We start from the raw sequence: 14,558 nt of genomic DNA, 5'->3' as shown, positions 1-14,558 counted from the left end.
CCAGTTTGAGAAATCGACGCCTTACAGGTCCTCAACTGGCAGCTTCATTAAATAGTACCCGCAAAACGCCAGTGTCAACGTCTACAGTAAAGAGGCGACTCCGGGATGCTGGCCTTCAGGGCAGAGTGGCAAAGAAAAAGCCATATCTGGTTAATAAAAGAAAAAGATTAATATGGACAAAAGAACACAGACATTGGACAGAGGAAGATTGGAAAAAAGTGTTATGGACAGATGAATCAAAGTTTGAGGTGTTTGGATCACACAGACAAACATTTGTGAGACACAGAACAACTGAAAAGATGCTGGAAGAGTGCCTGACACCATCTGTCAAACATGGTGGAGATAATGTGATGGTCTGGGGTTGCTTTGGTGCTGGTAAAGTGGGAGATTTGAACAAGGTAAAAGGGATTTTGAATAAGGAAGGCTATCACTCCATTTTGCAACACCATGCCATACCCTGTGGACAGCGCTTGATTGGAGCCAATTTCATCCTGCAACAGGACAATGACCCAAAGCACACCTCCAAATTATGCACAAACTATTTAGAGAAGAAGCAGGCAGCTGGTGTTTTATCGGTAATGGAGTGGCCAGCGCAGTCACCAGATCTCAACCCCATTGAGCTGTTGTGGGAGCAGCTTGACCGTATGGTACGAAAAAAGTGCCCATTAACCCAATCAAACTTGTGGGAGCGGCTTCTAGAAGCGTGGGGTGAAATTTCTCCAGATTACCTCAGCAAATTAACAGCTAGAATGCCAAAGGTCTGCAATGCTGTAATTGCTGCTAAGGGAGCATTCTTTGACGAAAGCAAAGTTTAAAGCAGAAAATTATTTCAAAAAAAAAAAAAAAACATTATTTCTACCTTGTCAATGTCTGGACTATATTTCTATTCATTTTGCAACTCATTTGATAAATAAAAGTATGAGATTTCAGGGAAAACACAAAATTGTCTAGGTGACCCCAAACTTTTGAACGGTAGTGTATATAGCGCTTTTCACAACACATGTTTTGTTACAAAGCAGCTTTATAATCGTATGGGTCCAGATCCCTAATGAGCAAGCCAACTTGAAAGAAAAAAAAAACATTTTAATTCTGAGCCAAGTGGGTTTGACCCCGAGTGCCCGGTTATATTGCAGGTCCAGCTATATTGCAGGGTGTGGGTAAGAATCATACAACGATTCTATGTCAGTTCAAAGAGAGTCTCATGCCCTTGTTATTAGAAAGCACACAGCCCCATGCAGGGGATGGACCTCCTTGACAAGTAGTTCAGATAGAGGAGCACGACTCAAATAAAGTCCATGAGCCCTTGCCGGATGTTACCAGCTCAAAGGCCCTAACGCATGTTAGCCCAGGAGCTCTAAATAAACACCCTCAGATAAGTCAAAAGGTCTGGTAACTCCTGCATCTAAAGCTTCAGAATCTTCATGTCCTGCGACGTTCATACGTGGGAACTCTGAAGAAAGAGGAGACAGTGCAAATGCCGTTGCATGGCCCTCCAGTTTAGTATTTCCACTGCCTTCTGCGGTGCTAACGGGTGATAGTGGAGCACATCGTAAAGCATGGAAGTGAGGCACAGCCAGTAACCCCCAGGAAGTTGAGGGTATTATCAGGTGCAGACATGACTGCAAGATGGCGGCGCGTGTAGACGCAGCGACCTCTCGCTCTCCTAACTACGGTGTTATGTTTGTCTAATACGCGTTCGTCTGTAAATTCTAATGTTACGTGTTCGCTCCGTCAGTCTACAATGGAATACAAGTACAGCCGACAGACTCTACTAAACATCAGGAACAAGATTTGCAACGTCTTGGACTATGCGGCAACAGAAACGCTAGAGGAACTCGGTCTCAGCTGGCCCAAGGCAACACCGGACTCTCGTATTTTCCCTCTCCGAGTAAGGAAACACAGGAAACGGTGTGCGAGGGTAAAGAAGCGGGGCAAGCGTGGAGGTATTCGGGCTAGGCTAACGGCTAACCCACTTCATCCAGCGATACCATCAATCCTCCTGGCAAACGTACGTTCACTGGACAATAAAATGGATCATGTACGACTGCTGAGATCAACGAATCGCACAGTGAGTAACTGTTGTGTGCTGATTTTCACAGAAACCTGATTTAATGACAACATTCCAGACTCCGCTGTACAACTGGAGCAGTTAGCATGCTACCGGGCTGATCGAGCCTTCGCAAACGGAGGGAAGACTCGCGGCGGCGGTATCTGTGTTTACATTCATAATGAGTGGTGCCGCGATACTGTGGTAGTAGGCAAATACTGTTCAGCACTAGTGGAATTTACGGTGATAAAATGTCGCCCCTTCTATCTGCCCAGAGAATTTACTGCGATTTTACTGGTTGCAGTCTACATCCCACCCACCAACAACAACACTGATAGGAATACAACACTAAATGTATTATACCAGGCCATCAGTGAACAACAAACTGCACACCTGGACTGCTTTCTTATTTTCGCTGGAGACTTTCATCACACTGAGCTCAAAACAGTTCTCTCAAAACTCCATCAGCACGTTAACTTCCCAACAAGGGGGGAGAACACGTTGGACCTGGTCTACACCTTTCACAAAGGTGCGGACAAAGCCACTCCCCTCCCCCAAATTGGATTCTCTGACCACATCACTGTTCTACTACGGCCTGCATACAAACAAAGTGGGAAGGCAATCAAACCAGTCAAGAAGCAGATAAGGGTGTGGCCAGAGGGGGCGACCCTTGCTCTCCAAGACTGCTTTGGCAAAACAGATTGGGAAATGTTTAAAGAGGCAGCCACTGACAATGACCACACAGATCTTGAGGAGTACACAGACACCGTCATCTCCTATATCACAAAATGCATCGATGATGTAACCCACACAAAGGCCATTGTTACTCGGGCAAACCAGAAACCTTGGTTGACCAGTGATGTCCACGAGCTGCTGAGGGTCAGAGATGAGGCGTTCAGATCCAAAAATAAAATGGATTTGAAGAGAGCACGTGCCAACCTGTCCCGAGGTATCAAGAGAGCAAAACGGGAGTATACACAGAAAGTAACCACCCACTTCAAGGACAGCAGAGATGCACACAGAGATGCGTCCTGTGGCACTAACTCCCATCATTATGAAGTGCTTCGAACGGCTAGTCAAGACACACATTAAAACAACCCTCCCACCAACTCTGGACCCCTGTCAGTTTGCATACCGTGAAAAGCGATCCACAGAAGATACAATCTGCTCTGCCCTTCATCCAGCCCTCACCCATCTTGACAAAACGGACTCATACGTGCGAATGCTATTCATAGATTTCAGCTCGGCATTTAATACCATAATACCCCAACAACTCATCTGCAAACTTAGCAAGCTCGGGCTTAGCACCTCCCTCTGCAACTGGCTGCTAGACTTCCTCAGCCAGAGACCACAAGCAGTACAAGTAGGCAACAACACCTCAAGCAGCACTATACTGAGCACAGGACCCCCCAAGGTTGTGTGCTCAGTCCATTACTCTTCACCCTACTGACACATGACTGCACAACAACATACAGCACAAAATCACATAGTGAAGTTTGCAGACGACACCACTCTAGTGGGTCTTATCACAAAAGGCGACGAGACCTATTACAGGAAGGACGTCACCCTTCTGACTACGTGGTGCAAGAACAACAATCTCCTGCTAAACATCAACAAGACCAAGGAGATTGTTGTTGACTTCCGGAAGGGCAACACACAACATTCACCCCTAACCATCGACGGTGCACCTGTGGAGCAGGTAACCAGCACCAAATTCCTGGGCGTGCACATCAACGAGTATCTTTCTTGGACCACCAACACAACATCACTGGTGAAGAAAGCACAGCAGCGCCTCTATTTCTTGCGCAAGCTCAAACAGGTAAGGGCCCCTCCATCCATCATGACCACTTTCTATTGAGGCACCATCGAAAGCATTCTCTCCAGCTGCATCACTGTGTGGGGAGGAAGTTGCACTGAGACCAATAGGAAGGCACTGCAGCGTGTTGTGAAAACAGCTGACAAGATCATTGGGGCTCCACTACCATCCATACAGGACATATATACTACGTGCCTCACTCAGAAAGCAATAACGATTGCAAGTGATAAAAGCCACCCTGCACACAGTCTGTTCAGCATCCTCCCTTCTGGGAGAAGGTACAGAAGTCTTCGTTCCAACACCACAAGACTCAAAAACAGCTTCATTCACCAGGCGGTAAGGATGCTGAATTCCCTTCACTCAGCCTCACCCGGACTATTATGGAAATAACCCCCCCCCCCCCTCCACTTCACACATGCACACAATGAACTTTTTCTTGCAATTTAATGCCTCTTGCACAAACAGCATTCTGTTGCTGCTACTGTGACTAAACCAACCTTGCTGCTAAGGTGATCCATTGCACAAAATCCATTTGCACAAATAATATTTATTTTTATTAACACTTCTCGGTGTGAAACACCAACTCAGGACTACTCATCACTATTTATCACAACCACATATCTATTTGTTACATTGTATTCCTGCGTACTGTCTTTTATGTCGTAAATATGTTGAAATGTCTGTAGTAATTTCGATTACTTTGTATGTTCAGAACATGTGAAGGAATTGACAATAAAGCCTACTTTGACTTTGACTTTGAGGTGTCTCCCCCAAACCTTCAAATGAAGTGGATTTCAGCACATGGCACTTACATGCTAGACAAGTCCTCAATTATTACCCACTTATCTGAAAATTGTCAGTGTCAAGTAATACTAGATAGTCTAGTATTCCGAGAGTTAGAGAACATCTACGGTAATATAGCAGGGGGTGAGTGTAACGTGGGTCCACTGACTACAGAGGACCCACGGGGTTTTTTGTTTGATGGGCTCAGGAGCAAACTCCAAACACAAACGGTGAACTGAGGCCTCCGCGAGGAGCGGGAAACGCAGAAAATAAAAGCAGAGAATACGTCTCTGAAAATCCCAACAGAAAACACACGGAGGCAATAACTCAACGTGTCTGCACAAAACAGGAGCACAAACGAACAAAATAATGAAACAATGATACAGGAAGGGAACAGTGAAGGAAAACTTGAGGTAGGCCAGGAAGGGCGCAGGAGAGAGACTCGAAGTGGAACAGGGGAAAGACAAAACAAACGAGAGAGAGAGAACGCACTAGAGAGGAGTAGTATACTGGCTGGCAGCACGTGCGAGTAGCAACGAATAACTCAGCAGTGAGGCACTGCAACTGTGCCTGTTAAATAGGGGAAGACACAGCTGCAGGTCCTCACCGCTGATTGCATCTCGTTTGCGCATTCAGTCTAGCACTCCTTCTAGTGGCGACCGGAGGGACGGTTCTGGACCCAGCCCTGACAGACGTGGGTAGAGCGCGCCCTCTAGTGGCGACAGGGGGAACGGTCCTGGGTCCAGCCCTGACAGTGAGAAGTTGTATAAACAATTTTTGGAAACTCACCAGAATAATGGGGAGAAAGCATCCAACTACCTCTGCCATCTTCACTCCATTATTCAAGAGGTAGTAGAACATGGTGACCTTACAGGTGGAACTGCAGATATACAGCTGACAAAGCAGTTCTGAGGCTGCTGGAATGAGGTTTTAATTGCTGCGCTGCATCTCAAAGAGACACTGGAAAAACCTGTAGGGAAATGTATCCCATTTTCTGAACTACCATTATGAATTAGGGCATTTGAGCATGAGACGAGACAGAATTAAAAGAGACGAGGAAGAAACGTCACTTGGGTTTGAGTACCTCTAAGGCTTGAGCTAAAATCCACATGGCTTCAGAAGAGAACAGTGTGGAGCGAAGTCGGGTGCTCTCCCCGACTCGAGAGCAACTGGAGAGGAGGATTCGGCAGTTAGAGGCTGAAGTGGCCGAGACCAAGCATTGTCCAAGAAGGAAGGAGAGTGAGGGACTTGAGGAATCTCAGTGCATACCTGTAGGTGCTGTACCACAATGGTGAGATAAACGTTTTACAGGGAAGACATTTTGTTGTAAGTGTGGAGAGGAATCGGCAAAACCCGATGATTTAGGCGCAAACAGTAAGATTGAGAAATGTGTAGAAGAGATAAAACATTGGATGGCGTGTAACTTTCTAGCACTAAATCCCAATAAAACAGAATTAATAATAGTTGGGTCTAGGGCTGCGAGAGACAAGATACATAATGTAGCATTGAATCTACATTCTTTTACTATAACCCCCAGCGCAGAGGTAAAGAACTTGGGCGTCACAATAGACCCAGATCTCTCGTTCGATACACATATTAATAATATAACTAGGGTAGCGTTCTTTCACTTGCGCAACATTGCCAAAATTAGAAACATATTAAATATTAGTGATGCAGAAAAACTAATCAATGCATTCATATCCTCTCGTTTAGATTATTGTCTCCTAGCTGGATGTTCTGGTAAATCGATAAACTCCAGCTGGTTCAGAACGCAGCAGCACGAGTTTTAACAAAAACTAAAAAGTTTGATCACATGAGTCCCGTACTATCGTCATTACACTGGCTGCCAATTAGATTCCGTTGTGACGCTGGGCGACGACAGACGGACGAGACACAGAATCAGTTTTTTCGTTACAAACGTCACAATTTATTCTCAGACTGTTGCGCAATAGCGCACGTTAAACATCAAACATACACAGCAACGTGCAGACTTAGACAACGACGAGCACAGGACACTGCGCGAGCGCACATTAAATAGACAAACCACATTAGCCCCACGTGATCATGAGACGATTCACAGGTGAGACTTATTAATCACACGACATAACTCGAACCACGAATATCCACTGACGCAGACAAAGCACGTAGACAACGTTGACACACGCCCAAAAGGGAGGGGCCGGGGTCCTCAACGTGACAGACGCCCCCTCCAAGGGCACTACCCGTCCCGGGGTGCCAACAGGACCGAGTGCCCCGAACCCACGACGATGGGCGGATCCGACGCGCTCAGTCCTGCGTCTGGGAGGTGACCGCCCTTGGTGAAGCGTCCGCCACGGACTGCCTAGAACACCCTCCCTGGGAAGACGGGGGAAAAGACGGGAGACACATTAAACGGAACAGAAACAAACACACAGACTGGCATACTCACACACAGAGGCACAAATGGGGACAGGGGATTTGGCAGACATACGGGAAGACTGACGAACACTGGCACAGACAAACACATAACAGGCGCCAGGCTTCGCGCCAGGAGGAGTGCGAGGAGCGGAGAGGGATCGAGAGCTGCGGGTGCTGCGGTGGGCAGCCCCCCCGCCTGCCTTTGCTGCAAACCCTCCGTCAGGTGCCGCGTGGCTGGCGGACGCGCCTGGTGCCGCACGTCTGGCGGACGCGCCTGGAGCCGCACGTCTGGCGGACGCGCCTGGCGCCGCACCTCTGGTGGACGTGCCTGGCGCCGCACCTCTGGCGGACGTGCCTGGCGCCGCACGTCTGGCGGACGCGCCTGGCGCCGCACTTCTGGCGGACGCGCCTGGCGCCGCACGTCTGGCGGACGCGCCTGGCACCGCACGTCTGGCGGACGCGCCTGGCACCGCACGTCTGGCGGACGCGCCTGGTGCATCGCCTGGGAGTCCCCCGTCGGTCTCCATGGGTTCCTCACCCTCTAGGATACCTTCCATGGACTCCACCGGACTCTCACCCCGGGAATAGTCCATGGAGCTTGCCCTGGAAGGTGTGGAGGATGCGTTCTCCCCAGGTGTCCATCGCCCCTTTACGGTTCCCACGGAGGAAGGAAGGCTCTCCTCTTCGTCCTCCGTGTAGGAACCCTCCTCCTCCGTGCAGAGATCGCGGTCCGTTTGCTCGGACACTCCCGAGCACACGGATGGGGGATAGTCCTCCTGCTCCTCCTCACCGTAGTATACGGTGGGCGCGTCATACTCAGATGGGGAATAATCCGCCTGCTCCTCTTCACCGTAGTATACGGTGGGCGCGTCATACTCAGAGGGGGGATAATCCGCCTGCTCCTCTTCACCGTAGTATACGGTGGGCGCGTCATACTCAGACGAGGGATAGTCTGCCTGCTCCTCTTCGCCGTAGTATACGGTGGACGCGTCGTACTCAGACGGTGGGCGAGGTCCCTCGTCGCCCCCTCCATAATCCACCGTGGGGGCGTGACAGACCGAGGGAGCCGGGTCCTCCGCCTCCTCCTCACCGTGGTCCACGGCTGGAGAGGGGCCCATGGCCGAAGGGAGGTAATCCTCCACCTCGGACTCCCCCTCATCGAACTCGTTCTCTGGGGTGGATGCCGTGGTATCGATCGCGCAGACACCCACCCCCAGAGGCGAGAGGTCGTGGGAAGGAGGGGAGTGTCGCTCCCTCCAAATCCTGACCGCGCCCTGGCGGAAGAGCTCCGCCAGCTCAGGGTCCCCTTCCTCGACCTTCCGGGCAGAGGCCAGCTGAAGGGCGCATACCGGGTCCTCCTCCATTTGCGACAGCGTCGGCGGGTCTCTGCGGCGCGGGGGAGAGGAGGAAGGATGGTGGTGCCGCTTACTGGGCTTCTTGCCCTTCTTAGGCTTGCCCTTGTAGCCCGGCATTTTAGTGTCTCTTCGAGGCTCGTCGTTCTGTGACGCTGGGCGACGACAGACGGACGAGACACAGAATCCGTTTTTCCGTTACAAACGTCACAATTTATTCTCAGACTGTTGCGCAATCGCGCACGTTAAACATCAAACATACACAGCAACGTGCAGACTTAGACAACGACGAGCACAGGACACTGCGCGAGCGCACATTAAATAGACAAACCACATTAGCCCCACGTGATCACGAGACGATTCACAGGTGAGACTTATTAATCACACGACATAACCCGAACCACGAATATCCACTGACGCAGACAAAGCACGTAGACAACGTTGACACACGCCCAAAAGGGAGGGGCCGGGGTCCTCAACGTGACATCCGTATTGACTATAAAATACTTTTATTAACATATAAAACGCTGCATGGCTTAGCTCCAGACTATCTTAGTGAACTTATTGAACAATATAACCCAGCGCGTTCACTTCGCTCGCAGGACGCAGGGTTATTAACTGTTCTTAGGATCAAAAAGATCACAGCAGGTGGAAGAGCCTTTTCTTTTAAAGCTCCACAATTGTGGAATAATGACTCAGACACAGTCTCAATGTTTAAAACTCGATCAAAGACTCATCTGTTTAGTTTGGCCTTTGATTAATCTGTTACATATTTACTACATCTTGTATCTTTTCTCCGAGGTTCACCTGGAGAGTAACATTGCAGTCGGAGCCTACAATACCAGCATCGCTGCTCCGACACGGAACGAAAGCCTGGCGTTCATCAAGACATTTACAGTGACAATATCATAACCCAGAACTTTCATTTTTACCTTTACTTAGTCTGATTGTGTGATTTGTGTGTGACTTGTGTATTTGTCTGTATTTTGTGTAATTTGTGTGTTAACGGGCCGCCCAATGGAGGAAGGGTTCCCTTTTGAGTCTTGGTTCTCCCGAGGTTTCTTTCTATTCCCCACCATCATAGGGAGTTTTTCCTCGCCACTGTCGCCTTTGGCTTGCTCATTAGGGTTCTGGACCCATAGTATTGTTAACCTTTTAAATCCTGTAAAGCGCTTTGTGACAACATGTGTTGTGAAAAGCGCTAAACAAATAAACTTTGATGATTGATTGAATCACTTCTTATGCCACTATGCATTAACCCTGTTAATGCTAGTCTGGTTCAACAGAAGTTGTGACTAACATCAGAAAGAGGATTCACAAGGAAGTTCTTCATGTTTTTGCTCGACATGACCTGGAACTGAGGAGGGAGTCTGGTGTCACTAACCCTAACCCTAGGATCGAACAGGAACCACATGTCCCATTCAAGGAGCGGATGAGACATGTTTCTCCCGGGGATTTTGAAGACTTGAGACGGCATTTGAAGGAATTGTTGGCTTGTGGGATCATAGAGGATTCAAGTAGCCCTTATGCTTCTTCAATAGTTTTGGTGCGCAAGAGAAATGGTGACCTTAGGATGGTTATTGATTATCGTAAACTGAATAGTTTAACGAAAAAGAACACCTAATTGAGGAAACATTTTCTCTTCTCACTGGTTCTAAATGGTTTAGTCTTATAAGCTCAAAAGCAGATATTACCAGCTAGAAGTAGAACCTGCAGATCATCCTAAAACTGCATTTACCACCCCCTTTGTGAACTGGCAGTTTTGCAGAATGCCACATGGGCCCACAAATTCACCAGCTACTTTCCAAAGAACAATGGAAAAAATAATGAATCAATCTCCAAGAAGTAGTTGGAGAAGCTATTTCTATCTAAACATAAGTTATTTCAGACTTCAGTGAAATAGCTTGGACATGTCATTTCTGCTGAGGGAATTCAACCTGACCCTGAGAAGATTTCAGCAATAAGACACTGGCAAGTGTTAAACAGTTAAGGTCCTTCTAAGGTATTTCAGGTTATTCCAGGAGATTTGTCTGTGATTATACCAAAGTAAATGATTAACTTAAGGGAGAGTTCTCAACTAGAGCAAAGAATTTCACTTATAAGCACCGTAGTATATCTACTTCTTTAACTGAGCAGTGGAATGAGGAATGTTAGTTTGCATTTCAAAACATAATCGAAAAGTTTACCTCTGCACCAGTGTTTGGGTTTGCAGACTGGAGTGTGTCATATGTTTTACATACAGACGCTAGCACTACTGTATTGGGTGCAGCTTTATACCAGGTTCAGGAGGGTGAAACTAGGTTATAGCTTATGCAAGTAGTGGCCTCACCAGGTGCGAAAAGAACTATCCGGCCCATAGGTTGCAATTCCTTGCCCTCAAGTGGGCAATAAGTGAGAAATTCCACGACTACTTAAATCAAACTTTAAAGTTTTCACAGACAATAACTATGGAGCTTTTTTAGTGTCACCAGAACCTGAACCTGAAACCAGCCCCGTCGACAGGGGGGGACAACCGGGTCTGTTGTCCCGGGCCCCAGGACCAGGGGGGCCCATCAAAGAGCCCAGCAATTTATTTTTTATTTAAAGTCTATAATTTTTAAATAATCTTGAAATCTTTCATTAATATAAAGTTCTGTACTCAAAATAAGCTCAATGGCTAAAATATATGTTTTTTACCTATTTGCATATTTTCCATTAAGTGCATACACCCCCGCCTCCCACTGGAAAATGGTTTGATCCAGCACCGACCGTAACTGGTACCCGCACAACAGCGGGAAATACAGTGATGGATAGTTAAAGTAAATACAGAAATCTGGAGCGCAGAAAAGAAAGGAAAACATTTACCTGACGAATTTTAATGTTGCATTGTGTTCCAGGTTTGAAAAGTGCTGGAATTTAGGCTAAAGTACTTGAAAATGCTTGAAATTATAACTACTTCGTTTCACAACAAATATCTGTCTGACTAAACAGGAGTGAGTTTCCCGAAACGTTCTTAGCGCTAAGTACTTCTTAACCTCATACATTTCATACGAGGTTACGAAGTACTTAGCGCTATGAACGTTTCGGGAGACTCACCCCAGTTCTCTTGTATTACGTTAACAAGACGAAACATGAGAGAACGTGAAGACGTTAAGATTGGGCGTTTTGAAAATAAATAGCCATTAAATAATGTGATGAAACATGAAACTTTCTTGTCCCGGGCCCCAGCAAGACTGTCAACGGGCCTGCCTTTAACATATGTCCTATCAAGTGCTAAGCTTGATTCTACTAGTCATAGGTTGCTTGCAGCTATCTCTATTTATAATTTTAACATTGATTATAAATCAGGGAAGCAGAACGCACATGCAGATGCCCTTTCAGGAATTCCACAGGAGCCCTTGTCAGAGGATGAGGAATCTGAGGATGGAGCGAGTTTACCACTCTCCAGAGTACCACAACTTGGATGGGGAGCTGCTGAAAGTGGTATGCATGAGACATGGTGTGGATGTTCTAGCCAACCAGGTATCAAGCAGCAATCCAGGAGAGAGTGTGGAAGACATATCTACAGTGGAGACACTAATGCCAGATGAGGACGTTGTCCCAGATAGTTTTGAAACACCAGATCCATGGCTGGGGGAGGAAGCACTCCCAGGTATGACCCATGCCGACTGGTATCGGTTGCAAAGAGAGGACAGAAGTCTATCTCATCTTATAGAGATTATAGAGAGAGGACTTCTTCCTGATAAGTCCAGTACACACCAAGAGGTACCAGAGGTGAATGTTCTGTAACGCGGTTGTATTAACAAGTACACACTGGATGGAAAAAAGGCTGTTGCTCAAAGATCAGGGAGCCCTGGAGTAAAAAACCCTTACACACTTCTGGATCTCCTGCATAGCAGCCTGGAGATGGGAGAGTGACTTCATAGCGTGCTACAGAGGCAGTCAGTTCTACTGATCTAACGGTAGGTGGATCGTGGGAATCTGGTGTAGAATTGGCTAGGCTTTGTATAGTGGCAGTCACCCCATTAAGTTGTTCCACAATCTGCCATAATACCTGATCGTGACTGCCTAGCAACTGCTAACCAGCAAGAGCCGCCCTCAACTCAGCTGCCTCACGTATCGCGGCTGGATCCATGTTTCAGGCTGAATCTTTCTGTAACGCGGGTGTACCAACAAGTACACACCGCGTAGAGAAAACCGTGAGAGAGGTGGACCCAAGCGCTGGCTCACACTGACAGCACAATAGGCAAAGCCTAACGTTAGTGTGAGAGACAAATGCGAGAACACAAAAGAGAATAAACAAAAGAAAACAATGCGGAAGACAACGCGTAAGAGAGGTAATTACTCAGAAGGAAAGTAAAGGCGAAATGGATAGGAAGAGTAATAGATGGGGAGAAACATGAGAATGGCTAGGAAGCAGCGCAGGAGATAGAGACTCGAATAAGTGACAGGTAAGTAAGAGAGATAAAGGTGGCGAGACACCTTGTAACGACACGCAACACTAAAGAAAGCAATGAGAAGCTGAAAGCGCAACGGCCGAATAAGTCTGGGACTGACTCGGGTGCCCCCAGTGGCGGCTGGGGGAACGGCATCCGAACCAGCCCTGACATCTTCTGCTCAAGGATAGGCCAAAATTAATTTTAGACCTACATCGCAGAAGTACAAATCAGCTCATTGTACCTGAGGGAGTGCATGATGAGACAGGTCATATGGGAATAGAACGGACTGTGGAATTGGCTAGAGCGAGATATTACTGGCCTAAGATGGCTCAGTTCATTGAGGAAAAGTATAGGCAGTGTGAATGATGCATAAGACGGAAGGCAAGAGCTCAGAAGGCAGTCGCTTTAATTAACACAAAAGTTAGTTAACACAAAAGTTATAAATCCTGTGACATTTAATACTCTTCTTCAGTCCTCTCCTCTAGCTTCCACTACACTGCTGTCCTGTCCTGATGAGATTTTGTCTGTTGACAATCATACATTGTCTGAAATAATGGATCAAACTGCTCCTATGAGGACTAGGCGGGTTCCTGCTGGCCGCTCTTGCCCATGGTTTACCCCAGAACTCTGTGTTATGAAAACCACTGGTCGACGCCTGGAATGGTGTTACAAAAAAACTGGTCTCTCTGTTGACCAACTAGCATACACAACCCACATGCAGATCTACAGCTCTGCTTTAAAGTCTGCTCACTCCACCTATATCTCTTCAGCTATTAATACGTCTGGTAATAGGCCCAAAGTTCTCTTTGCTACCATTAATAAACTCACTAAACCTCCATCATCTGATCATGTTAGCAGCACAGAACAGTGTGAAGAATTTCTGGCATTTTTAAAAAACAAAATTCATGACATATACCAGCAGTTTCCATCTTCCCTTCCACTTATAGTTAAGTGTGATAGCTACTTAAACCCAGAACACAAAGTTTTATCTACCTTCTCTCTCACTGAACCAGGTGATATTGGTAAACTCATAAGTAAATCAAATGCTTCTACCTGTCTCCTTGACCCTGCCCCAACTTTGCTTCTCAAAAAGTGTCCTCTAGCCTTAACTACCCCCATATCACACTTCATTAATAGGTCTCTTCTTACTGGTCATGTCCCTGGGCCCCTTAAGACAGCAATCATCACTCCCATCCTTAAAAAACCCGGTCTGGATCCCAACAAACTCGACAGCTATCGACCAATCTCTAACCTCCCATTTCTTGCTAAACTGTTAGAAAGGGTAGTGGCCACACAGGTACAGACATACCTGACCGACAATGCGCTCTTTGAGCCTTTTCAATCTGTATTCCGGACATTTCACAGTACTGAGACTGCCTTGTTACGGGTACTGAATGATCTTGTCTTAGCTGTAGATGCCGGTGAACTTAGTATTCTCCTCCTTCTCGACTTGAGCTCAGCATTTGACACAGTTAACCATAGTATTCTCATTTCCCGTCTCTCATCCCTAGGCATAACTGGCACTTCCCTATCATGGTTTAACTCGTATCTCTCCAATAGATCACATTGTGTTTCTCTGGGCAGACACAAATCCTCCTACTGTTCTATCACCCATGGAGTCCCTTAGGGTTCTGTCCTAGGTCCACTTCTCTTTATCATCTATATGCTACCACTTGGGAAGATAATCCATGGCCATGGCCTTAACTTCCACTGCTATGCCGACGACACACAGATATATGTTAGCA

The 14,558-nt window shown here is 47.1% G+C and overlaps 1 protein-coding gene across 4 annotated transcripts in view; it reads right to left on the bottom strand.

Annotated features, from left to right (window-relative positions):
* Nucleotides 1-14,558, bottom strand: part of vwa8 (von Willebrand factor A domain containing 8) — a 104,126-nt gene that overhangs the window by 31,186 nt on the left and 58,382 nt on the right. The window contains exon 38 of one of the 4 annotated variants that reach the window (XM_076985533.1): nucleotides 6,674-7,001. The exons of the other annotated variants lie outside the window; for them this stretch is intronic. Coding sequence (XP_076841648.1) covers nucleotides 6,933-7,001 — 69 coding nt within the window. The 3' untranslated portion in view covers nucleotides 6,674-6,932. Of the gene's footprint in view, nucleotides 1-6,673; nucleotides 7,002-14,558 lie in introns of those variants that run through there. 4 annotated transcript variants of the gene reach the window in all.

Source organism: Brachyhypopomus gauderio, unplaced genomic scaffold (genome assembly GCF_052324685.1).
Source record: "Brachyhypopomus gauderio isolate BG-103 unplaced genomic scaffold, BGAUD_0.2 sc40, whole genome shotgun sequence".
Lineage (NCBI taxonomy): Eukaryota > Metazoa > Chordata > Actinopteri > Gymnotiformes > Hypopomidae > Brachyhypopomus > Brachyhypopomus gauderio.
Note: the sequence above shows the minus strand (reverse complement) of the source record. Positions and strands in the feature narration are given on the sequence as shown.